This window comes from Nycticebus coucang, chromosome 9 (assembly GCF_027406575.1).
Source record: "Nycticebus coucang isolate mNycCou1 chromosome 9, mNycCou1.pri, whole genome shotgun sequence".
Taxonomy (NCBI): Eukaryota; Metazoa; Chordata; class Mammalia; order Primates; family Lorisidae; genus Nycticebus; species Nycticebus coucang.
In genome coordinates this window covers 111,292,881-111,319,583 of record NC_069788.1, presented here as the reverse complement: position 1 = coordinate 111,319,583, position 26,703 = coordinate 111,292,881, and the positions used below count along the sequence as shown (strand labels likewise).

At 37.8% G+C, this 26,703-nt stretch overlaps 1 protein-coding gene across 4 annotated transcripts in view; it reads left to right on the top strand.

The window, feature by feature from the left end:
* LIN52 (lin-52 DREAM MuvB core complex component) overlaps positions 1–26,703 on the top strand; it is a 122,760-nt gene that overhangs the window by 9,878 nt on the left and 86,179 nt on the right. The window contains exons 4-6 of one of the 4 annotated variants that reach the window (XM_053601776.1): positions 6,611–6,677; positions 8,914–8,995; positions 15,882–19,027. In XM_053601776.1, the coding sequence (XP_053457751.1) occupies positions 6,611–6,677; positions 8,914–8,995; positions 15,882–16,257 (525 nt within the window). In that variant the 3' untranslated portion in view covers positions 16,258–19,027. The other 3 variants (XM_053601775.1, XM_053601774.1, XM_053601773.1) reach the window with 3 other exon arrangements.

The following is a 26,703-nucleotide window of genomic DNA, read 5'->3' as shown; positions in this document are numbered from 1 at the left end:
TGAAATTTGAACCAGAATTGAAGGCCTTCCCACATTCCTTACATTCATAGGGTTTCTTGCCAGAATGAATATTCTCATGTTGAATTAATCATGAGCTATATTTAAAGGCCTTCCCGCATTCTTTACATTTATAGGGTTTCTCATTAGTATGAATTCCTTGATGATTAATAAGGAATTTCTTTTGCCAGAAGTCTTTTCTACATTTATCATAGCCATAGGGTTTTTCTCTACTATGAATTTTCTGATAAAAAGCAAGGGATTCTTGCTGGTCAATAGTAGGAATTTCTTCACAACTGATTGTCATTCCACTGAAATGTCTGTTTAGATTTCCTTGTTGTCTGATAAACTGGCTTCTGCATTCCCAGTCATCTTGGAAACTTGAGCACTCAAGACTATAACCTGTAAGGCTTTCCACTATCTCCCACTGGGGTGATTCAACTTCATATACATGATGCTTTGGAGATAATACCTTGGCATCACATCCAGATTCCACTATGGGCACAGGTCTCCTGTTGTCACCCTCTCACTATCCAGGGCTTTTTGCCTTGCTCCAGGAAGGAGATTACATTAGGTTTGGAAATGGGAAGACCCAGTGAGACCAGGTTGCTGTACGTCTCCAACATCACATCTCTGTATAGATCCCTCTGAGCAGGCACTTGCCACTGCCATTCTTCTTGGGAGAAGGGTATGGCCACATCCCTGAACAATTCTGCCCCCTGACACCTCTTCGGGTCCAAGGGCCACTGCAGCCGCATCCCAGGACGTCCTTCCACCTCTGTAGTAGAGGACTCACTGCGCCCCACACTATAATTTTGAAGCTTTTCTCTTTTGTTTATATGGTTTGTTATGACCTTAACTTCCGCCTCTTTAGAGGATTTTGAAAATTCTTCCAATTAGGAAAATATGATAATAATAATATTGGTGAATACTTGTATAGTGCTTACCATGTGCTACACATCCTTCTAAGTACTTTGTATATATTATTTAACCTTCACAAAACATATGAGGTATAAGTACTATTACCATTTTTAGGAAATAGGCCCAGACAGGTTAAGTTAAGTTACTCAAGGTTATAGGCTAACTATAAGTGGCAGAACCAAGCTTTGAACCCATTAGTCTGATCACTAGTATCTATACTCTTCTGTTTTTTTGAGATAGAGTCTCGCTTTGTCGCCCTGGGTAGAGTGCCATGGCGTAATAGTTCACAGCAGCCCCAATCTCTTGGGCTGAAGAGATCTTCTTGCTTCATCCTCCCAAGTTAGCTGGGACTGTAGGCACCCACCATAATGCCCAGCTAGTTTTAGAGATGAGGTCTCACTCTTGCTCAGGCTTGCCCCCAACTCTTGAGCTCAAGCAGTCCACCTGCCTCAGCCTCCCAGCATGTTAGGATTACAGGGATGAGCCATTGCACCTAGGTATTTTTAACATTTTTTGTAGAGAAAGGGTCTTGCTTTGTTGCCCAGGCTCGTCTTGAACTCTTGGCCTCAAGTAATCCTCCTGCCTCAGCCTCCCAAAGTGCTGGGATTAAAGCCATGAGCCACTGCGCCCAGCTAGAGTAGCTATTATTTTTAGACCAACTTTTGTCTAGTAGATTGACTAGACAGTATGTAAGTTAATTTTCTTCTGTTCTCATCTATACTTAGTTTTCAGTTTAGCTAATTATATTTGGTTACAATGAAATGTTTTAAGTTATATATATAAGTAAGTGTGATTTTTAAAAATACTCCAGAGTATAGTCTTTTTTTTTTATTTTTTATTTTATTTTATTTTATTTTTCAGAGTATAGTCTTTTAAAAAATATAATTAAATATCTATGCCTTTTCCCTAGAAATTGGACATATACATTATTATTATTTTATTTTTATTTATTTATTTTTCTGCAGTTTTTGGCTGGGGCTGGGTTTGAACCCACCACCTCCAGCACATGGGGCCGGTGCCCTACTCCTTTGAGCCACAGTTGCCGCCCATACAAACATATTATTTTTCAATTTTTTTTTCTAAGGGTTCAAGGACATCCCAGAACCCCAGGTTAAGATCCCCTGATACGGGGCGGTGCCTGTGGCTCAGTGAGTAGGACGCCGGCCCCATATACTGAGGGTGGCAGGTTCAAACCCGGCCCCGGCCAAACTGCAACAAAAAAATAGCCGGGCATTGTGGCGGGCGCCTGTAGTCCCAGCTGCTCAGGAGGCTGAGGCAAGAGAATCGCGTAAGCCCAAGAGCTGGAGGTTGCTGTGAGCTGTGTGACGCCACCGCACTCTACCGAGGGCAGTGAAGTGAGACTGTCTCTACAAAAAAAAAAAAAGATCCCCTGATACAATGTTTTTCCCTATTAGGGATAAAAATGGTGAGTTTGACTTAGAGCTTCCTAGGGGAAGCAGTATAGAGTAGTGGTTTCTGGATTCAGATTATCTGGGTTTTGAAACGTGGCTTTTCTAGTTGTGTAACCTGAGTCAAGTGATCTGTAAACTTCCTCTACTTTCGGTTTTTTAATTCGAAAAATGGAGTTATAATACCTACTTCACAGTGTTGGTTTGGAGCAATTGACATGATGCATGTAGTTTTTTGCTTGTCACATAGTACTGAGTAAATTTTTTTTTTTTTTTGAGACAGAGTCTCACTATGTCACCCTTGATGGAGTGCTGTGGCATCACAACTCACAGCAACCACAAACTCCTGGGCTTAAGTGATTCTCTTGCCTCAGCCTCCCAAGTAGCTGGATGGGAGTGCTGGTACCTGCCACAACACCCGGTTATTTTTTGGTTGCAGTTGTCATTATTGTTTAGCAGGCCCAGGCAGGGCTCAAACCCGCCAGCTTCGATGTATGTGGTTGACACCCTACTCATTGAACTATGAGTGCCGAGCCACTGAGTAAATTTTTATTAAAAATAAAGAGAAGGAGTCAAAGCTGAAGTAATGTTTCTCAGCCCCTACCCCTACCTGAATGACAGAATTATCGGTGTATAAGTGTGGAGTTTTTGTAAAATACATATGTGGAGCCACTTCCTGTGTTCTCTCCATTGGACCCTTCCCTACCCCTGATATTCAAAATCAGTACATCTGGGGTGTGGTCAAGACATTTATATGTTTTTTAAGTAACATAGGTGATGTGGGGATTTTTTTTTGCAAGACAAGACAAGGTCTTACTCTGTTACCCAGTCTGGTATGTAATGGCCCATTCAGAACTCTCTGTAACCTTGAACTCACAGATGATTCTGTGTGCCACTGGTATTAAAAACTGCTAACTCAAAGCTATTCTAAAAATGGGCTGTATTTCATAGTTTTAAACTCAAAGTGGCTCACACCAATAGTCCCTGTACTTTGGGAGACTTAGGTGGGAGAATGGCTTGAAGCCAGGAGTTCAAGATCAGCCTGGATAACGCAGTGAGACTTTGTCTCTAATAAAAGAAAAAAAATTGGGCGGCGCCTGTGGCTCAGTGAGTAGGGTGCCAGTCCCATATACCAAGGGTGGTGGGTTCGAATTCGGCCCCAGCCAAACTGCAACAAAAAATAGCCGGGTGTTGTGGTGGGTGCCTGTAGTCTCAGCTACTCAGGAGAGGCTGAAGCAAGAGAATCGCCTAAGCCCAGGATTTGGAGGTTGCTGTGAGCTGTGACTACATGGCACTCTACCGAGGGCAATAAAGTGAGACTCTGTCTCTAAAAAAAAAAAAAAAAGAAAAAGTTTTTTTTTTTTAATTGGCTGGCTATAGCAGTATGCATTTGTAGTCCCAGCTACTTGTGAAGCTGAGATGGAAGGATCCCTTAAGCTCAGGAGTTTCAGAATACAGTGAGCTATGATCACACCACTGTGCTCCAGCCTATGGGACAGAATGAGACCCTGTTTCTAAAAAAAACGAGGGAAAACTTAAAATTCTAAGTTTTCTAAAACTTACACAATAATTTAAAAATTTCAAAAAAAAAAATTCACGTGGTGCTCATTCCAATCTGTTCTCAATTGAATTGAGGTTCTTCTCATTCTTGATTTTTCTTTGAATATTTTCCTCTAGCAGAGGAAGTTACTTAACTGGCCAGTATCATGTATTTCAAACAGTTCAGTTGGAGACTTTCACTAGAACTGAATTTCAAGTAATTTCTTTCATTGCTATACTAACTTGTTATGCGTGAATCAATGACACCTAATTCTTCCAAGATATTTTTCTGAGACTGACTTTAAAGATAATTAGTATTAGTTTATAAGCTATTTTTTTTTTAAGGACACTATTAAAATTGCTTTAATACTTCTTTGGAGAAAAATTACCACACTTTTAGTGAATGACAAGAAACATTTTTATAATAGTAGTAGGCTATTATTTTTAATATCTATCATGCCATGAATTCATAGGGAAAAGGTTCCAGTAGCTCAGGGAGGCACCTTGCCATTGAATGTGACAAAGCGTCACATGACTATTATGCCGTGAATTCATGGGGAATAAATAGGTTCCAGCACCCAATATCACAGTTCCATTGGTTCTCCTGTGTGCTATGCTATATGCCTATTATGCCATGAATTCATAGGGAATGGGTTCCAGGAGCTCAGGCTCCTTTCCATTGGTTCTCACAAAGTGTGTGTCTCTGGGTGGAGCAGGCTTATACTTCATTTGAACCTAGGTACCTTTCTCTTTGGCTTCCTTATTTTTCTTTTTCTTTCTTTTTTTATTTTTTTTTTGAGGCAGAGTCTCAAGCTGTTGCCCTGGGTAGAGTGCTGTAGTGTCACAGCTCACAGCAACCTCAAACTCTTGGGCTTAAGTGATTTTCTTGCCTCAGCCTCCCAAGGGACTACGGGCAGCCGCCACAACACCCGGCTATTTTTTGTTTGTAGTTGTCATTGTTGTTTGGCAGGCCTGGGCTGATTCGAACCCTCCAGCTCTGGTGTATGTGGCTGGCACCCTAGCCACTTGAGCTACAGGCACCGAGCCAGGCTTCCTTATTTCTCTGATCATTTTCCTTCACGAGTTTCAGGAAGCTATCTTGGCTCTTAGAGTGCTTAATATGCTCAATATGAACATTAATCCTCTTGGCAAGAATCTTACCCTTAACTTGTTTGTTTACAACAATGCCAACAGCATGCTGGGTAACACTGTAGAGTTTTCCAGTTTTGCTATGGTGACATCTATGTGGCATGCCTTTTTGAACAGTACCCATTCCCTTGATGTCTACAATATCACCTTTTTTTGTAGATTCGCAGATATCTGGCAAAGGAACAACTCCATGTTTTCTTTTTTCTTGTTTTTTTTTTGAGACAGAGTTTCACTGTGTCACCCTTGGTAAAATCCTGTGGCGTCACAGCTCACAATAACCTCAAACTCTTGGGCTTAAGCAATTCTCTTGCCTCAGCCTCCTACTTAGCTGGGACTACAGGTGCCTGCCACAACGCCCGGCTATTTTTTTGTTGTTGCAGCTGGCCCGTCATTGTTGTTTAGCTGGCCCGAGCTGGGCTCAAAGACATCAGTCTCCGTGTATGTGGCTGGAGCCGTAACCACTGTGCTACAGGCGCTAAGCCAACTCCCATGTTTTCTAAAAGGCCTAGAGAACATGTAGCAGGTGCCTCTCCTCTTTCCCTGTATGTTTGTCATTTTGGTGAACTGGAAGATGGCCTCTCCAGCCCAAAGGAAGGCTATAAGCCATTTCAGGCCAAATCTGATCCTAAGGAAATCTAGGTTTTTGAAATTATAATTTGCCAGTATTTTTCAACAACCTGAGGGCCACATCACAAGCAGCATCTCTTTTTTTTCATGTGTGTATAAAAAATAAATATTTTAATCTTTGTCCTTAGCAACTATATATAAAGACTATACATGATTTGGAAATGAGACTGTACCAAACAATGACCAAAGAAGAGTCATCGTTCTGTGCATTCTCTTTTACCTGGTTACTCAGAAATATGTTATCAGCTATGATTGTTGTTGCTTGTCACCTCACATTATTTTTATCCATGTATTTACCATAGTCCACTTTCCCTTCCACATCAGTTGAAGAACTCTTATATGTCATATCTCTCAGGCGTGGCTAGCACAAAAATATTCTGTACCATGGTGTCCCTTGACACCCATTTGGTATACGTCACTGTTTGCCATAGCTAGCGTATTTACTACTAGAGAAAAGATTGTGGATCTTTCAAGATTCAAGGTGCTAGCTACTTCAGATTCATGTCTTACAAACTGGTGAAGTTCCTACAATATAGGTTTATGAAATGTAGCTTCTCTTTTCTTATAATCTAATTTTTTTTTTTTTTTTGTAGAGACAGAGTCTCACTTTATGGCCCTCGGTAGAGTGTTATGGCCTCACACAGCTCACAGCAACCTCCAACTCCTGGGCTTCGGCGATTCTCTTGCCTCAGCCTCCTGAGTAGCTGGGACTACAGGCGCCCGCCACAACGCCCGGCTATTTTTTTGGTTGCAGTTTGGCCAGGGCCAGGTTTGAACCCACCACCCTCGGTATATGGGGCCGGCGCCTTACCAACTGAGCCACAGGCACCGCCCTCTTATAATCTAATTTTAAGATTCCTCCTAATATTCTAGGCTAGCTTTCCAACCAGTAGATCCCATTTCTTAAGAGAGGGAAGAGTAGGTTTTCTTCACAATATCTGAATGGATATGTTCTTATTTTCTGACAGCCTATTACTAGCTCTCCACCCAAATGGATGGCTGAGATAGAACGTGATGATATCGACATGTTAAAAGGTAAGTGATACTGGTGACCTCTAACTTTTACCTAGGTATTTATAGATATTTATGTTCTTATACAAACCATCTTCCTAATTTTTCTCTTACTGTTATCCCCTTGCAAGTATTCTTGGCTTTTAATTGCCTACTTAACCAACCTTCTTTACTTTAGTTTTTTGTGTCTGGAATGTCTTTCTCTACTTTTTCCAGGTGTAGAAATCTTACCAATTCAAGAGTCAAGTTACAATGAATCTGCTGCTGCTAAATTCTTACTAATTTTTGTATGATGTTTACACTTAACAAAAGCTCTAACATAAACTTGCTCATTTAATTCTCATAAAGATCTTGTCAGTTAGGGCTCAGTGCCTGTAGCACAGTGGTTACGGCGCCAGCTACATGCACCGAGGTTGACTGGTTTGAACCTGGCCCAGGCCAGCTTGACAACAAAGACAATTGCAACAAAAAATAGCCGGGCATTGTGGTGGGTGCCTGTAGTCCCAGCTACTTGGGAGGCTGAGGCAAGAGAATCGCTTAAGCCCAGGAGTTTGAGGTTGCTGTGAGCTGTGACGCCACAGCACATTAACAAGGGCAACAAGGTGAGCCTCTATCTCAAAAAAACGATCTTGTCAGTTAGATATGTTGATATCTAAGGTTTAGAAGTTAACTTAATCAAGATATGTTAGAGTTAAAAATCATAACTCTGAGCCATGCCTATACGTAGCACTCTGGGAGGCTGAGGCAGGTGTATTGGTTGAGCTCAGGAGTTCAAGACCAGCCTGAGCAAGAATGAGATTCTTTCTCTAAAAAAATAGCCGGGTATTGCAGCAGGCACCTGTATTCCCAGCTACTTGGGAGGCTGAGGCAAGAGGATTGCTTGAGCATGAGACTCTGTCTCAAAAAAAAAAAAAAATCTTTAACTCTGATCTTTTAAGTCTAGTCTCTTTCTACTATAACACAAGTGCCTTATTTATGTAGGATTTACTGCCATATATTGTTGTCAGTACTATTTATGGCAATGCCTTAGCACCTTAAGACCTGTTTTTTATTTCTTTCCATCCCATCAATTTCTTCCATAAAGAATACTGTAAGTAGTGAATATTGTTGTTTGATAAATGATTTGGAACTCAATCACAAAGTAGAAATTCAAATTAAAAAACATTAATTTTCCATGATTTTGCTGTACTTTATTTATTTTATCATCTTTCTGGTGATAAGATTCATGATGGGTGCAAAGTAATAGACTGAAATTAAGGTAAAAACCTGGGATTCTTGAGCTATTTAAGCAGCTGAACAGATCAGTAAAGTGCACTTATGCAGAGTATAGGTAATGACTGCAGCATGATAAATGCAAGAAAAAAACACCTTTATTTGATTTTGGAAGTAATTCATTGTTCTGCATGAAATGCTTAAATGCAGATTCCCTCCTCTAATCATGGAAAAATTAAGTCTCAAGGGCATCTCTGGTTCATTGTTCTAATTTCTAAATAGACAGTTATATAATATCCTATCAGCATGTATTTCCGAAGGAAACCATATATTTTTGGTGAAGGATCATAACGTTTTGTTTATGCTAATTGACCTGTGTCTTAAACCTACAAGGAATTGGGTACTACTTAAACGAAAATCTAAGAAAGTAAGTTTTTATTTTAAGTATGCTGTCTTTTTACTTGGTAAACTTAAAAATTTTTACAGATACTTGATTTAAAGTGAAAGTTTATATTTAGTCTGTTTTCTAAACTTAAGGAAATGAGGAACAGTAAGTGTTTTGTTGATATTTTATTGTTAATTGAAATAACGGGTCTTCTGCTGTATACTGAGGTTTGAAAAAAAAAAAAAAAGAATGAGGATTTAGAAATGACAATGGAGACAGTATCCAGTTTGCAAAATAGAAATCCTGTGCAAAGCTCTCTAAAATCACAAAGTTTCATATTTTAATGATGTATTCGTTTTGTATGATAGGCGAAATGAATGTTATATAAAGATCCTTAGGACAAAACACTTAATTTGTTATTTTATGCTAACTCTTTTCTCACTGAGTGGATAAGCTCATCTGAGATATTTTGCAGTAATGGAAAATTTCTCTCTGTATGTGTGTGTGTGTCTTGGATTGGGAGAGAAGAGATAAAATTCATTTTCTACTTATTCACTAGGAATTAAGCTTAGAAACTTATGTAACAAGGATTCTGAACCCAGATAATTTGTTACTAGAGAATAGTGGAAATAAATGGTATTGAAATAAATGTTTCTGTTTCAGAACTGGGGAGCCTCACCACAGCTAATTTGATGGAGAAGGTACGAGGCCTACAGAACTTGGCCTATCAGCTGGGGCTGGATGAGTGTGAGTACACAGATCATATTTATTCAGGGTTAGTGGTACATGCTATGTATTCCATGATGAGTTCTAGTTACAATTCAAAAAGTATCTTTAGGAAAAAGATAAGTGTTCTGAAGGTAAGAAGTCAATGTGATCAAAACTGTACCTTTTATGATAAAGCATGCTGAAATAATTACTGAGTTTACTAGGTAACAAATTATTTTTCTCCATACAGTAAAAGTACATTGTGCCCTTTCAGTTTTAAACAATAGAATGTCAGCTCAAACTGGATTAAGCAGAAGGGAAATTTTGTTAGTTCACATAAATTACAAGTCCAGGAGTAGAAATAGTTTTGAGGATATCTAGATCCATGACTCTTAATGATGTCATTGGGCTATACTATTGAGTTTTGTTGTTGTTGTTGTTTTTAATATAAGTAGAGAATTTATTTCTGCCAAGCTTGAAGATTGCAACCCAGGACCATAGATTCAACTTGCTCTGAATATACACTCCTGGGTGCTGTTGTTGTTGCTTTGTTTTGCATCTCAGGGTTTTGATGCATTCATGCATTAGTTTTCTATTTTTTGTTGCTATAGATGGCTTTTTCTTAGCACTGGGGAAGGTAGCCGAAAGGAGCTACAGTTAATATGTCTTTAAATCTCATGATCCTAAAGGAAGAAAGAATATCTTTTCTGAACATTACAAAAGAAAGTCCCTCGGGAAGACTGACTATTCTATCTTGGCTCACATACCCATTCCTAAACCAGTCATTTGTCCAGGCAGCATGGAGCACTCTGATGGACTGGGCCTGGGACTTGAGTGCAAGTGAAGATTAGAGGGGTCATTTATGGAATGGAAAGGAAGGATTGGTGCCCCAAAGGAAGGGATATATGGTAGACCAAGAACATGTTTTCTATCATGAATAATGCATTAAAATTTCTTATGTTTCCTGTCCTTCATTCTATTTAGTTTAAATTATTTCTTTATAAATTGTTATAGCATTAATTAGAAAACTGGAAAACTTTATAAATTATTATAGCAGTAATTAGAAAACTGGAAAAGAAATTGTAGAAGGTCTCACTTTGTAATTTAAAGAAGAGATATTCAACATAAATACAGTGGTTAGATCCTTATTCTCAAGGGATTACAGGTGTGAGCCACTGTACTCAGCCTTTTCTTTTCTTTTGAAATAGGGTCTCACACTGTTGCCTTGGCTAGAGTGCAGTGGTATCATCATAACTCACTTCAACCTCAAACTTTTGGGCTTTATTATACCCTAAATCTCCCTTGCAGTTAATTCTTGTCCTATATTGGACCTTGTCCAACCTGTTCCGCTCCGATGTTGACACTGTTTTTTGTTGTGTTTTTTTTTTTTGCCTGTGTGATTCAGAAAATGGTTATGTGTTTTCTCACATTCCCAATTATGGCAAGACAACAACAGAAACCCTTATTCATCCTGATTTGCCATTTACATCTCAAATAGTGATCATTTCGCACAAGTTTTGCAAGTATATACAAGTGGTTCAGACTGTCACATCTATACTGACAGGTTCTACACAAGCCCTCAACTTGCTCGGGAATTGCATAAAATGAAAATACATATGACAGGAAGAGTTATGGCTTCTAGGAAGGATTTTCCAAGTGATCTGAAAAAGAAGAAACTTCAGGAATATGAATTATATGTCACTCAATGTGATATGAAAATGATGTGCCTCTCATTCCATGACAAGAGGTTAGTGACAATGCTGAGTACCATTTTTGGCCCTCAACCACAAATGATCACTGGTTATGGGAAAGAACAGCTTGTTCACTTGGAAAAACCTGCGGTTATTTTAGAATACACAAAGTTTATTGAAAGAGTGGACGGAGCTGATCAGTACTGTGGACTTAGTTAATGGGGTTTACAAATGATAAAAAAATTTATTCTTCTGGCTGATGGAGTTCCAGTTGTGAAAAGGTACATCCTTTAATCATTAGATGAGGATAGTGGAGAAAAAGTGCAGACACACCTTTCTTACAGGAGAATCTCATCACTCAACTTGTGAGCAATGTGAGGAACAGAAGAAGAAAGAGGGGAAGACCATCCTCTTCTGTCACTGAGGAAAGGCTAACTGGGAAGATGCATTTTATAATGCAAAATGAAAAATAAACCAACAAAGGATTACATGTATGCAGCAAAAGAAATGAGGAAGGTGGAAGGAAAGAAACCATTTTCTACTGTGAGACATGCAGGAAGAAGCATGGACTTCATCCTGGAGATTGCTTCAGCAAGTATCACACTCAAAAAAACTATAAACAGAAATAAACAAAAATACTTTCATCATTTTATTTAACCTAAAATAGATAATAACATCATCAGATGAATTGATATTTGTTTTTTTCTTTAAAAACTATAGGATAATTACAAGTAATCCACCAACCTCTTTCCTGCCCAAAATGAATAAGAACTGGGCAGTATGCAGGTGGCAGAAAAATTGTATTAGAAAGAAGCAAGGACTACAGGTGTGAGCCCTGGCCTTAAATATTTACCTGTCATAGTTCCACCTACATTTTATTAATATTTCCTGTTTTCATGTATTAAACCTAGTCATTTGTTTTATAGATTTTCCAAATTATGTATTTTGTTGATTATATCTCTGTGGTTGTGTTTAACTTGGTCATCTATCCCTTTTTATTTCCCGATAGTTAGATCTAGAAGCTTGCACAGATATGGGCTTTATTTTTTATTTTTCGCAAGAATATTTCATAGGTGGTGTTATGTATATTCATCAAAGGGTACGTTTTGTCTGGCCATCTCTTTGTGTTATTAAAATCAATAGTTGGTAAAAATATTGTTAGTCTGATCCGTTATATTGTAAGATTCTTCATCAGTCCTATACCCAGGGTGGCAGCTTTTGATCCCTGTCTAGATCTACTATTTTATTATAGATTGTAAGATGACGATTTTCTAATTTTGCCCTTCCTTCTTACTGAAGGCTAGAATTTTTTTATAATGGACTTTGTCTTATCAACTATTTGGTTATTTTGAAAGCTTTCCTACTGGAATAACAAGATAAATGATTCTTTTTCTTTACTTATTGGTTTTCAGAATAAGGAGTCACCTCCTTAAGCATCATTAAAGCCTATTTTGATGGCTTTCCACAGAATTGAAAACTTCATGTTTTTTTTTTAATCCATACAATTTAAAGCCATCATTACTGTTGAATAATTGTATTTTTAAAAACATAAGACTTTGGGAGACAGGGGTTTGAAGTCAAATAACTCAGCCACCTTCACTGAACCAAAACTATTAATAAGAGAAATGCTTGTTTCTGCCATGGTCTCATGAGCACAGCTGAGATTTTTCAAAATTATAGTTCAAAATTCAGCCTTTCAGCTCTGCAGTAGTGCTTTGGGACTGAGTGCCTTTTTCCAGGACCATAGCAAATTTAGCTAACATAAAATAGTTTTTAAATTTAGAATTGGAAATAATTACATTAATTGTATATTAAACTTCTTGGGTACAGTCTCTTTGTTTTATTGTGTATTATATATTTGCATAAAATAATATTTTTTTTTGGCCTTACAAATTATTCATCTACTCTAGGGGTTGGCTTTTGCTTGACACCCTAATCTAATGTTTCAATGTCTCAATCCTCTTTCCTGCATTAATTGAGGGGATGACATGGATGAAAAATAACCAGTAGGAACTGATGTATCCCCAAGGACTAGTGATCCTGTTTTCATGCAAATATCTGTTGCTGATAAAGATGATGGAAAGGAAAAAAATGCAAAAAATATTTGTCCTCAAAACAAGATTGTTTGTCATTTCCTAAGAGCATTGTTAAATGTTAATGTAGAAATCTTAGGAATCTACCAGGGCGCTGATAGTAACTAGATTGTATCTTTTGGAAGATGAACTGTACCTTTTTGGTGTGCAAATTTTGGAATGCAGTAACTTTTCTTTGTGGGTTTTTTTTGTTTTCTTTTGTTTTTAGTTGTTGTTTTTGAGATAGGATCTTAGTCTGTCACTCAGGCTGGAGTGCAATTATAATCATAGCTCACTGTAACTTCAAACTCCTGGGCTCAAGAAAGCCTCCTGCCTCAGCCTCCCCAGTAGCTAGAACTGCAGCTGTGTGCCACTGTGCCTGGCTAATGCATTAACTTTTCATACAGGCTTTTATAGTCTCCCAGATGATCAGAGCCCCTTGGCTTGATTTAGGCAGTTAATTAATTAATTAATTAATTTTTAATTAATTAATTTTTTATTAAATCATAGCTGTGTACATTGATATATTCATGGGGCATCATTCACTAGCTTCACAGACCGTTTACCAAGTTAGGCAGTTAATTTATATGAAATTCCTTTATATAGAAAGATGAAAAATTATAAAACTGTGTTAACATATGAAGAATTCCATTTCTATTTCAGTCTGGGTTCAGTGTCCTTCCGCTTTTACTAGAACTACTGCAGTCACTTTCTATATCATTGCCTCTCACCTACCCTATTGCTGTCCATCTTATTTACTCACTCTTTCTGGAACACTTTCCCATTGTCTTAGTTCTGTTCGTGTTATTTCTCCGTCAGCCTTTTTCATCCCTGATAAAGGAAGTGAACACTCTCTCCTGGCCTCCCAAATTGTTCTGAGAGCAGTTTGTTTGCTTATAAGACACTTTTACCATTCTTCTTGGATATTTTTAGTACACATCTTACCCTTGGATCAATTACAATTTTTTTAAGGTTAAGAACTTTTTTTTTTTTGAGACAGTCTCATTATGTAGCCCTCCATAGTGTGTCGTGGCGTCACAGCTCGCAGCAACCTCAAACTCTTGGGCTTAACCAAGAGTGGTTCTCAACCTTCTTAATGTCGTGGCCCTTTAATACAGTTCCTGTGGTTCACGACCCACAGGTTGAGAACCGCTGGAGCAATTCTCTTGCCTGAGCCGCCACAATGCCTATTTTTTGTTGTAGTTGTCTTTGTTGTTTTAGCTGGACTGGGCTGGTTTTGAGCCCACCAGCCTCAGTGTATGTGGCTGGCACCGTAACCACTGTGCTATGGGAGCTGAGTCAAGGTTAAGAACTTTTTAGATTGCCTTTTGTAGGCTATAGAGTACCAGCCACATCATAAGTGTTCAGTGTGTATTTGCTGATTGAATGGTGAACTGTTGATTCCTTAAGATGAAATGACAGAATTTTTCTAATGAAGTCCATTAACTTAAAACTGAAAAAGTAGAAACTTCTGGAAATTATTCTTTTTCTGGGTAGCTGGTGTTTTAGGGATGAGAAATAACATTTGAAAGTCTTGTAATGTCCGTAGTTTCTTTTATGACATGGATGGTTAACCACACAGAGTAAATACAGCATGAAGCTTGTTAATAATGGTTTTATTTTATTACTTTATTTTTTATTTTTATTTTATTTATTTCTTGAAGATAGGGTCTGTCTCTCTTGTCCTAGATAGATGCATGGTGTCATAGCTCACTGCAACCTTAACGCTCATGCACTCTAGTGATCCTCCTGCCTCAGCTATCCAAGCAACCGGGACTACAGGGTCTGGCTAATTTCACCATGGTGCCTGGCTAATTTTTTTGTTTTTGTAGAGATGGGGTCTCACTATGTTGCTCAAGCTGGTCTTTAACTCCTGAGCTTAAGTAATCTTCCTACCTCAGCCTCCCAGAGTGCTGGGATTATAGCCATGAGCCACCGTGCCCAGCCAATAATGGTTTGGTTTTCTCTGAACCCTACTCCATCATTATTATGATCTGGGTCTGATCCTGATTTAGTCCAATAAGTTTCAATAATACATTACTTTTTTATTACCATAATCCATTAAATTAACATGAATCTTATTGAATACTGATTCTTAGCAGTTTTTATCCCTTATCCCTTCATCTCTGAAGGTATAAACCTTTTAGCGTCAGCAAATAACCTTATTAATGGCTATCTTCTGAAATATTTTTAAATAGAATGTGAAAATTGGGAAAGCAGAAGATCATTTGAAATTAAGGCTAAACCTCTGATGCATTTGTTCTTTTTTTTGGGGGGGGGGTAAGTTTATTAAGATATAATTCACATACTCTGTAATTCACCCATGTATAGTGTACAATTCAGTCATTTTTCACAGAATTCTGCATTCATCACCATGATCAATTTTAGCCATTTTCATCACTCCAGAAAGAAACTGTACCCATTAGCATTCACTCTCCATTTCTCTCCAGACTCCCCAGGACCAGGCTAGCACTAATCTGCTTCATGTCTCTGTTGCCTAATCTGGACTTTCATATAAATGAAATCATATGACATGTGATCTCTTATGACTGAATTCTTTCACTTAACATGTGTAGCATGCATCCTTTTTATGGACAAATCCTTAACTATGTTGTAGCATGCATCCTTTTTATGGACAAATAATATTCCATCGTACATATAACTATATCACATATTATCTACTTGTTGAATGGCATTGGATTATTTTCACTGTTTGGCTTGTATGAGTAATGATACTATGAACATTCATGTACAAGTTTTTATCTAGACACAGGTTTTCGTTCTTGGGTTTATAACTAGGAGTGGAATTTTTGGGCCATGTGGTAATAGTACCTGACCTTTTGAGGAACTTTCAGACTATTTTCTAAACTTTCTGAACCATTTTTCTTTTTTTTTTTTTGAGACAGAGTCTCACTATGTCTCCCTTAGTAGAGTGCTGTGATGTTGCAGCTCACAGCAACCTCCAACTTTGGGCTTAAGCAGTTCTCTTGCCTCAGCCTCCCAAGTATCTGGAACTGCAGGTGACCGGTTATTTTTTGGTTGCAGTTGTCATTGTTATTCAGCTGGCCCAGGCCGGGTTCGAACCTACCAGCTGCAGTGTATGTAGCCAATGCCACGGGCACCGAGCCTTATTTATTTATTTGTGTATTTATTTATTGAGACAGTCTCAAGCTGTCACCCTGGGTAGAGTGCCATGGTGTCACAGCTCACAGCAACCTCCAACTCTTGGGCTTAAGCAATTCTTTTGCCTCAGCCTCCCAAGTAGTTGGGACTACAGGTGCCCACCACAATGCCCGGCTATTTTTTGTTGCAGTTGTCATTGTTGTTTTAGCTGGCCTGGGCTGGGTTTGAACCTGCTAACTTCGTTGTATGTGGCTGGCACTGTAAGCACTATGCTACAGGCACCGAGCCCAACATTATTCTTTTTTAAGATTGTTTTAGCTATTCTGGGTTGCCTTAATTCCTGTAGGAATTTTAGCTTATTAATTGCAGCAAAGTCAGCTGGGGTTTTGATAGGGATTGCATTGAATATGTAGATCAGTTTCAGGAGTGCTGTCATCTTAATATTATTAAGATGATGCATGAACATGGTTTTTCTTTCCATTTTTTTAGGTCTTCTTTAATTTCCTAAATTAAAGAAATGAAGTATAACATCAATAATGTTTTACAGTTTGCAAAGTATTATACTTTGCTTATTAAATTTATTCCTAAGTACTTTATTCTTTTTTGATGCTATTAGAAATGGAACTATTTTATTAATTTCATTTCCAGTTTTCTCATTGATACTATTGAAAAATATAATTAATATTTTATATTGATCTTATATTCTGCAATTTTACTGAACTTAATTATGAATTCTAACAATGCTTTAGTGGATTATTCACAATTTCCTAGACCAGACAGTCACGCCTATAATCCTAGCACTTTGGGAGGGCAAGGCAGGAAGCTCTCTTGAGGCCAGGAGCTTGGGACCAGCCTGAACAAGCAAGACCCTGTCTTTACAAAAAAAATAGAAAAATTACCCAAGTGTAATTACAATGTACAATGTAGTCCCAGCTACTTGGGAGGCTGAGGCAGGAGGATCGCTTGACCCTAGAGTTTGAGGTTGCAATGAGCTGTGATGATGATGTCACTGCACTCTAACTTGGGCTACACAGTGAGCCCTGTCTCAAAAAAAAAAAAAGCAAACATACAGCGTTCAATATACAGAATCATTATTTGCAAATAGAAATAGTTTAACTTCTCCATTTTTAATTTGTATGCCTTTTATTTCATTTTCTTGCCTTATTGCCCTGGCTAAAAATTCCAGTACAATATTGAATAGAAGTGGTAAAAGTAAACATCTTTGGGCCAGGCACAGTGGCTTGTTTGTGCCTGTCTGTAATCCTAGCACTCTGGGAGGCCAAGATGGGGTGGGTCCCTTCTTAGCTCAGGAGTTTGAGACCAGCCTAAGCAAGAGTGAGATCCCATCTCTACTAAAAATAGAAGTCCCAGCTACTCGGGGAGGTAGAGGCAAGAGGATCACTTGAACCCAAGAGTTTGAGGTTGCTGTGAGCTATGACACCATGGCACTCTACCCAGGTGAGATTCTGTGTCAATTGAAAAAGAAAAGGGGGTGGCGCCTGTGGCTCAGTGAGCAGGGCGCTGGCCCCATATACAGAGGGTGGCGGGTTCAAACCCAGCCCCGGCCAAACTGCAACCAAAAAATAGCCGGGTGTTGTGGCAGGCGCCTGTAGTCCCAGCTACTCGGGAGGCTGAGGCAGGAGAATCGCCTAAGCCCAGGAGTTGGCGGTTGCTGTGAGCTGTGTGATGCCATGGCACTCTACCGAGAGCGATAAAGTAAAACTCTTGTCTCTACAAAAAAAAAAAAGAAAGAAAGAAAAGGAGTAGACATCCTTGATTTCTTCCTGATGAAGAGGAAGCTATGGGGTTTTTGTAGATGCACTTTACTGTAAATAAGGTCACACTGATCATATTACCTGCTATAAAAGCTTTCAGGAATTGAGGTTACTTTTATATAAGTAGTTCCTTCTCCTAATTAATAGTCTAATCTTGGATGTTTATTGAGCAGTTTTAGTGGGACCATCATTTGGCTAAATTTAATCATTAACTGTTGTTTTTAAAGCAACATTTTATTGTAAAAAGATTGAGATTTTCCCATTCAGACTTGATGCTTCATCCCATTAATCAACACTGAGGAAGTTGCCTGGTACAGACAGACTATTTGGTACAACTTTCCTTGGTGGTAGTGCCAGAGAAAAACCTCAGTTTCTAAGCTGGCTTATGGTATAATAGATTTCTCTACCCTGTGGACATGTGATTTGAAAAAGTGGCCATTTATATTTAAAAGTTGTTCCCCATTCAGGTAAAATTCTAGATAATAGCCCTATTGACTTGTAATTTTAATCTGTGAAAGAGGAAATGGGGAAAATAACTGTCTCTTACACTCTGGATATATTCGTGTGTGTGTGTGGCCTGACACGGGGCCATATAAAGCCTGTTTAACTCTCATAGTTAAATTAATAACCCTTGACAGATTGAGGAGAAAAATCCTCCAGCTCTTAACCTCTAGATGGCAGCATGAGTCCTAAGAACTTCTAGCTTTTCCACTACCCATAACTCTTAAGCTGGATTTCTGATTTACATAAATAAAAATCTTATGATTTTACCAGACTTCTTGCCTAACTTTGTTGATACCTTGCTCAATTTTTAGCTTTTTGCTTTCCTTTTTATCTCTCCGTCTTTTTTTAAAACACATTTTCTTTTTTTAAGTAATGTCTGTGTGATGGAGTCTTATTTTGTCACGTTCGGTAGAGTGCTGTTGCATCATAGCTCACAGCAACCTCAAACTCTTGGGCTCGAGTGATTCTCTTGTCTCAGCCTCCTGTGTAGCTGGGACTACAGGCACCCACCACAACCCCTGGCTATTTTTAGAGATGGGGTCTTGTTTTGCTCAGGCTGGTCCTGAGCTCAAGCAATCCACCTGCCTCAGCCTCCCAGAATGTTAGGATTCCAGGCATGAGCCACCATGCCCACCCACCATGCCCAGCCTAGTATATATTTGATAAACAGAATCCTTCATTTCTTTATTGTCAGAAATAACATTTTGCTTTTAAGGAGACTGGTAGAAAAAATATTCCAAAAAAAGTGATTGTTAAATGGATAACACCTGTATCTGAATATAAGACCCTCAAAATGGGTACAGTTCTCTTATCTCAGTCATCTCCCTTACTGGTGGTGTATCTTGTATCCTTAAGCTCTATTGGTAATCATGCGATGTCAGGCAATGCCATATTTAATTAAAGCAGGAATGTCAGCTAAAATTGATTAAACAACTTGACTAATTAGTCCTTCGGGAAAAATTTGTTTTATGGGTGGTGCCTATGGCTCAGTTGGTAAGGCGCCAGCCCCATATACCGAGGGTGACGGGTTCAAACCCGGCCCCGGCTGAACTGCAACCAAAAAATAGCCGGGCGTTGTGGCGGGCACCTGTAGTCCCAGCTACTTGGGAGGCTGAGGCAAGAGAATCGCTTAAGCCCAGGAGTTGGCGGTTGCTGTGAGCTGTGTGAGGCCACAGCACTCTACCGAGGGCCATAAAGTGAGACTATGTCTCTACAAGAAAAAAGAAAAATTTATTTTAAATTAAAGCAAAATTAAAATAAAGCTTTCAAATATTTAGCCATTTTGAGTGATGTGATAATAGCAGAAGAATGAAGTGTCCTATTCAGCAACTTAGTACAAAACTCCATATGGGGATATGAAGATGATAAGCCTTAATTACTGTCCTTGTACAGATTAAAATGTAGTAAGAAAGGAAGATAAGACAAGTAAACGATTCCTTTTTGTTGTTGTTTGTTTTCCTCATAGGTTAATTTTTTTCCCTTTTTTTATTGTTTGGGATTCATTGAGGTTATAAAGAATTAGGTTACAAGGTAAATGATTCTTAATAGAAGGCAGAAGAGAAAAATTCAGTGGGAGTACAAAGACATATATGGTTAGGGTTGAAGTAGTCAGTTCTATCAGATGGCTACAGGAATGGCCAATTAAGTTTCATTTCCTATGTCAACATGGAGTGATTAGTAAGGATTGCCTAGGACCATTTCATTTTGAAGGAGTCTGGATTCAGAGAAGTCTGTTAGTGATTATCAGTTATGGACAAGAGAAAGGGGTATAGTTGTATTTGCTATTTTGGGAACATTGAAAATAGACCTTAAAACACACATAGGATCTTGATGAGTGGAAATGAGAAGGGAGCATATTCCAGGTGATGTATTAGGGGCTAAGAAGAGTTTTAAAGCAGCAGCTATGTTCAAGAAATAGTGTGAGTGGTTGGATCTGGTCTTTGAGGGCCTCTTAGTAGGGGCCATAAGGACTAAGTCTAGGAAGGAGATGTGAACTAGATTGAGGAGGGCTTTGAACTCTAGGGGTGAGGAGATATACTCCATGATAACAGGAGCATGTAAAATGTTCTTTAAAAAGTTCTTTAATGCTATAATATTAACTATGTATTCATTATAGATTGTGAAAACACTTTACTAAGTAGAGGATTTATTACAAATTTGCTTATTATGAAAATAAAGAAGAAAGTAAAAAGAAACAAAACACCATAGCCTTGCCACTAAGAGATAACCACTGTTAACATCTGATGTATTTCTTGGCCTCTCTTTTATTCCCTTTATGTGTGGCTGTGTATGTTTACATTTATACTTGCACCCATACATACAGAGAGGCTTTTTTATAGAATAACTAAGACTATAGTATATGTATATAGTTTTAGCCTGTGCTTTTTAAATTTATTCTATCTTAAGCATTTTCCTGTAATATTAGAAATTCTATAGCTCAAGCCTGAGCAACAGTGAGACCCTGTCTCTGCAAAAAATTAGAAAAATTAGCTGGGCATGGTGGTGTGTATCTGTAGTCCCAGCTGCTCAAAAGTCTGAGGTAGGAGGATCACTTGAGTCGCAGAGCTTGAGGTTGCTCTGAGCTATGATGACACCATTGCACTCTAGCTGGGCAACAGAGCAAGAACCTGTCTTAAGAAAAACAAAAAAGGCAGAAAGAAATTCTACCATTAAAGATTTTTGAGTAGGAAAGACGCACACATTTAGGAGGCATTAGTGCATAGGATGGAGTGGATGGAGAGATGAGAGGCTGGAAGTTACTGTGGAAGTCTAAGATGAAGGATTGAAGACTTAAGTGGATTATGGCAGTGAGAATGGAAGTTCACTGACAGAAGATGTTTCAGATTTGTGATTTTCTTTCTTTTTTTTTTTTTTCAGATTTGTGATTTTCAAGACTAGGTAAATGTCTAGATAGCTGGTAGGGGAGAAACTAAGAGCTTACCATGACGTTTTGAGCTTGTTTAATGATAGGGAAGGTTAGTTAATAACAATAAAAAACAATTAAAAAATCGCATAACATGTTCCTTCTTAGACAAACGTCTTTATTTTTTAAGAAATAAGTAAAAGTCATTTGTAAAGGTTAGTATTATTAATAGAATGAAAGCAGTGTTCTTGCCTAGTTCAGTCTTATCTCCTAGGCAACAGGTAATGTTTAAATAGTGAATGGTAAGTTAGTTGATTTCAGGGAAGTGAATGTGCAGAAAGGATATCCATAACTTCAGACATGAATTTGTGGTGCGCTGTATTCTTTGACAGGTCATTAAACCTCTAAATGAAGGTTTGTTTTTTAAACAGGGTCTCTGTTGCCCACACTTTGCACTGTAATGGCTATAAAAGCACTCACAGGTGCTTTTTTAGCTACAGCCTCAAACTCCTGGCTCAAGTAATGCTCCGGCCTCAGCCTCCAGAGTAGCTGGGCCTATATAGGCACATGCTACTGTGCATACCTGACTTAACTTTTGTATAGTTTTCTCCCATGGTAATGCCTTTTCATTCAGGGAGCTACCTAGAACTATTCAAGAAATTGTCACGGTATGGTCTCTGTATATGTAGACATCCCATTCTTTATTAGCTGGGGAAAAGTTTCAGAAGTTTGAATTTGAAGTAACAACAATGGGCTGAAATATTTGCTGTTGCTGCATCTGTTAATTAATATTTGGATTATGTCAGGACTCTAGGGTAACTCCTCTTAGGAGGAAAGAGTGCATTTTATGTGTATTCAGAGATTTGTGAGACCTCTGATTAAAAAGGAAAGGTACTGCCAAATGTTTTCCAGAAAGGCACTTCCTATGCCTTCATCCTTTCTAATACCAAGTATTATGATTTTTTTAAAATCATTGCTAACTAAAATAATAATATCTTGTTTTAGTGTTCATTTCCTTGATTGTGAACTTTCTTTCCACGTTTCTTGATTATATTTATTGAGAAGGGCTGGAAATGCAAGAAAGCATAAATTTATATTTTTTTAACTTAAAAAATAAAGCCAGGGAACTTGATTCAAAAGTACCCTAAAAATAATACTGAAATCTGCATTTCTCAGTACCATTTGAAATTTACCCTTGTTTTCTTTGTTTTATGTATAACCTTAACCATCTTACCGTAGTCATTAGCATGACATCTTATTTCGATTACAAGATAAAATCTAGAAGCCTCACTTTTAAGAGATCATAGTTATTTTTCATAATTAGAAATTGTCAATTTAGCCTTAAGTATTTTGTTTTAAAAAATGTATTGGGATAATGGGAAATAAAACATGCCATTATTTTTCATTGTTCCCTGGGTTAACAAATTAGGGTATACAAATCCTCAAATTATAATACCTTTAAAGCTTATAAGCATTTATATCTTTTATCCATTAGTCAAGTTATTTCATAAGCCCAACATTGCCTCTGAAATGGCTTTATACACAAAGAGGATTTTACAATAAAATGCTTGCAGTGTTTTATTCTCTTTTGACTTTTGGGGTAAGCGAAAGGATAGAGGAGAGCAGGAAATGTATAAATTAATTTGGATGGGGTCAGTTCCAAAGTAGCATTCTGCATATAATTCTACAAGATGTATGATAGGTAAGAAGATGTCCATAGTGAAACAGAGTTCAACATTTAGGGCATAACCAAAGGAATTATAGTACATCCATACAGTAGAATATAGCATACCATAAAAAATCATTTTAAAGCATTAAAGAGCATTTAATGACAGAAAAGAATGTTCATTATGTACAAGGATAATGGCAAGTGAAAAAAAATCAGAACTTAAAACCAGCAAAGTTTTTTTCTGTCTTTGCTTCTTTTTTGTTGTTTTGAGAGCATGGACGATGACAAATGACTAGAAGGAAATACACCAATATGTTTTTTTTTTGTTTTTTTTTGTTTTTTTGTAGAGACAGAGTCTCACTTTATGGCCCTCTATAGAGTGCCATGGCCTCACACAGCTCACAGCAACCTCCAACTCCTGGGCTTAAGTGATTCTCTTGCCTCAGCCTCCCGAGTAGCTGGGACTACAGGCGCCCGCCACAACGCCTGGCTATTTTTTGGTTGCAGTTCAGCCGGGGCCGGGTTTGAACCCGTCACCCTCCGTATATGGGGCCGGCGCCTTACCGACTGAGCCACAGGCACCGCCCACACCAATATGTTTTAATGGCTGTCTCGAGTGATTTTTTTTCTTTAAACTTTCTGAATTTTTCACATTATAAACAATTAAACACATTCTGTTTTATTGAGTAGTTATCCAAAGAAATTAAGAAAAATTGTATGCCATTTTAGAAATAAAACTATAATTACTTGAAAAGTTTATCTCCTGATTTTCTGGGCAGTTAAATTTTGGTCCTCTTCTATGGAATGTTTCTAATAAAATTGATGAGATCTATTAACAACATATGATGAGTTTATGCATGTGATGAATAGAAAGGTAAAAGTTAATGATACCTTATTTCCCATCCTTAGCATGACCTTACGGAATTAGAAATTTGGGAGCAAAGGAGGTAGTAAGCTGTTGGGTCAAGGGCAAGAGTGATTTAGTTGGCTGAAGAAACCATCTTACGCATACACTGGCCAAGATTTTGTCAACCTTTATATTATTTTCAGACTTTTCTGAATATAGTAGAAAAAAACTGTAGTGAAAGAACTGAACTCTTGGTATTAACTACATAGTAGGAGCAAAGAACCTTTAGAAAGTCTGTCAGTTTTAAGTGGAACTGTAGCTGTTCGGTTGAGAGGTGAAATGGACCATTTGTGTGTGTGTGTGTGTGTTTGACTTGGAATATAGGTTTCATATAACAAAGAGATGGTAAGAACTGGGTAATTATAATAGTTTATAAAAATTGAGATTCTTTCCAGGCTTTGGGTTTAGGAATGACTATTTCTGCCCATGGTGAAATAAATTGACATTATCTGTTTGGTCTTTTAGTTTACTTATGGATATTCCAAAGATTTTAATAAAACAAAGGGCATTTTTTTTTTGTTGTTGTTGTTGTTCCAAGTATGTCAGTTCCTTTAGGTTTTTTGGGTTTTTTCCACTGGTTTGTGTTGAAAATATCTCTAAATACTAAAAGGCAGCAATATTACCTAGTAGGATTTTGTAAATGATGACAAAGTACTTTGCTGTAGGAAATCTAGAGAAATAATTACTTTAATATATGTAGAAGAGAATTATTTCCAACTGATAAGTCTAATCTAAAAGCTTGGTTAAGGCCACTTATGTTTGCTATAAGTGAAAATGTTTTGAGAAATACAATAGGAAAAGGGAATTTTATTTCTTTTTTTTTTTTTTTAGGAATAGTTGTACATTTAATTGACTATTTTAGGAGGATAAATTTAAGACTGAATGGTTAGATAATAGTGAAGATACTATTTGAGAGGATGGTTGACTCTGACTATTAGATATGAAAAGAAAAAAGCAAAAGTGAGATTTCTGATTCAGGATATAAAAGTTCTGTTGTCCCATCATTTCTTTGTTCTTTAATACATTTTTAAAAATTGAAATATAATGTACATAAAAGTGCACAAATTATAATGTGCAGCTCAATGAATTTTCATAAAATGAATACTCACATGTAACCACTACTCAGAACAGATCAAGATATAGAGCCTTTTCAGTATGCAAAGCCTCCTTCATGGCCCTCGCAATTCCTCCCTATCTACCCCTCTCCAAAGGTAAGCACTGTTGTGACTTCATACCATCATAGAAGAATTTTGCTTATGTTTGAATTTTGTATATAAATAGAATCACAAATGATACACTCAGTTGTGTCTAGCTTCTTTTGCTCAACATTTTGATTATGACATCAACTATATCACTTCATTTTTTTCATTGCTGTAGAATATTTCATTGTAAGACTATACCACATGATACAATATGATTATCCAATATACAATCCATAATCAAAATTCTCCAATTTGAATAGAAGTTTTGAATTTTACTATAGTTCAGCTTAGCAATATTTTCTTTTGGTTAATGCCATCCTTGGTATTTTAATTTTGGTTGTGTAGCATCTCAGAAATAAATACTAAATTACTACTATGACTTGGGCTTGCTGAATTCTTTTCTCGTCTTCTTCCTTATGGGACTATCAGAACATCATCACTGGTTACATGATAGAGATAAAAATTGAAACAGAGAAAGAGAAAGTATGTGTTCCTTAACTCTTTGGTTGCTTGATTTAGTGTGTTTAAGTTTTCTGACAACCTTGTTTAGTGATGCATTTTTAAATGTATTACCACTTGAACATTCTTGGAAAACTATTTTCCTTGGAAAACTAAAGCGTCTTTAATTGGCAATGTATGATAAAATAACTTGCATAATGAGCTAGCAACCCAGTTGATGCATATAAATATTTTAGAATTGAAAAGATAGCCTTTCTTTCTCTCTCTCTCTTGCTTTCTCTTTCTCTCCCTTCCTCCCTTCCTTCCTTTGAGTCATAGGTCACTGTGACCTTGAACCCTGGGCTCAAGTGATCATCTTCCCTCAGCATCACAGAAGACGTCTTTTTGTATGTGCATGGAAACCATTATGGCTAGTAGCATAAGAAATCTAGAGTGAATCTATAGATAGAATGGAAATAGCATATCCAAGCAATGGAGAATTGTTAAACTAGAGAAAAGTTGTTTAGGTGAGGATGGAGAAGCCTGGGGATTATTTGGGAGCCATTGATTTATTTGGGTTATGATAACTTAGGTAAGTGTTATACCTATAGACCTTACAGAATGACCCCATGTGGGAAAGCCACTCTGTACAGTTTATTTTTAGAAACAATTTGAGCTTACTACACAGATTGCTTTTGAAGAATAGTTTTCAAGTTTAAAAAAGAAAGTAACGGGCGGCGCCTGTGGCTCAGTGAGTAGGGCGTCGGCCCCATATGCCGAGGGTGGCGGGTTCAAACCCAGCCCCGGCCAAACTGCAACAAAAAAATAGCCGGGCGTTGTGGCGGGCGCCTGTAGTCCCAGCTACTCGGGAGGCTGAGGCAAGAGAATCACGTAAGCCCAAGAGTTAGAGGTTGCTGTGAGCCGTGTGACGCCACGGCGCTCTACCAAGGGCGGTACAGTGAGACTCTGTCTCTACAAAAAAAAAAAGAAAGTAACTTTGTGGGGATTCAAGCTACGTCTTGTGAAAATGAAGCTGGGTCCATCCAATTCCTCAGCCAACTAGAAAGAAAAGCCAACGTGAAGAAGGAAATGCATTGTTATACAGCTGCCTGAGGAGGAGAGAGCTTATTTGAGCTCTCTGTTGTGAAGGTTTAGGAAATTACTGTAACACTGTACATGATCTTCAGTGGCTAAATGTTCCTCATACTTTTTCTTTTTTCAGTTCATAAACCCTTTGTGGAAATAAATAACTATAACTAATGTCAAACATGTGAGCAGTGACTTTAAGTCCCTATTACATGGATCTAAAATATGTCTCTTGGGAGATAAATTGTTGGTATCACTGTAGGCTTTTGGAGCGGTTTGATTTTTAAGAGATTCTTTTTTCTTTTTTTTTTTTAAACAGAGTCTCACTCTGTCACCCTGGGTAGAGTGCCATGGTGTCATAGGTCACGGCAACCTCAAACTCTTAGGGTTGAGTACTTCTCCTGCCTCAGCTCCA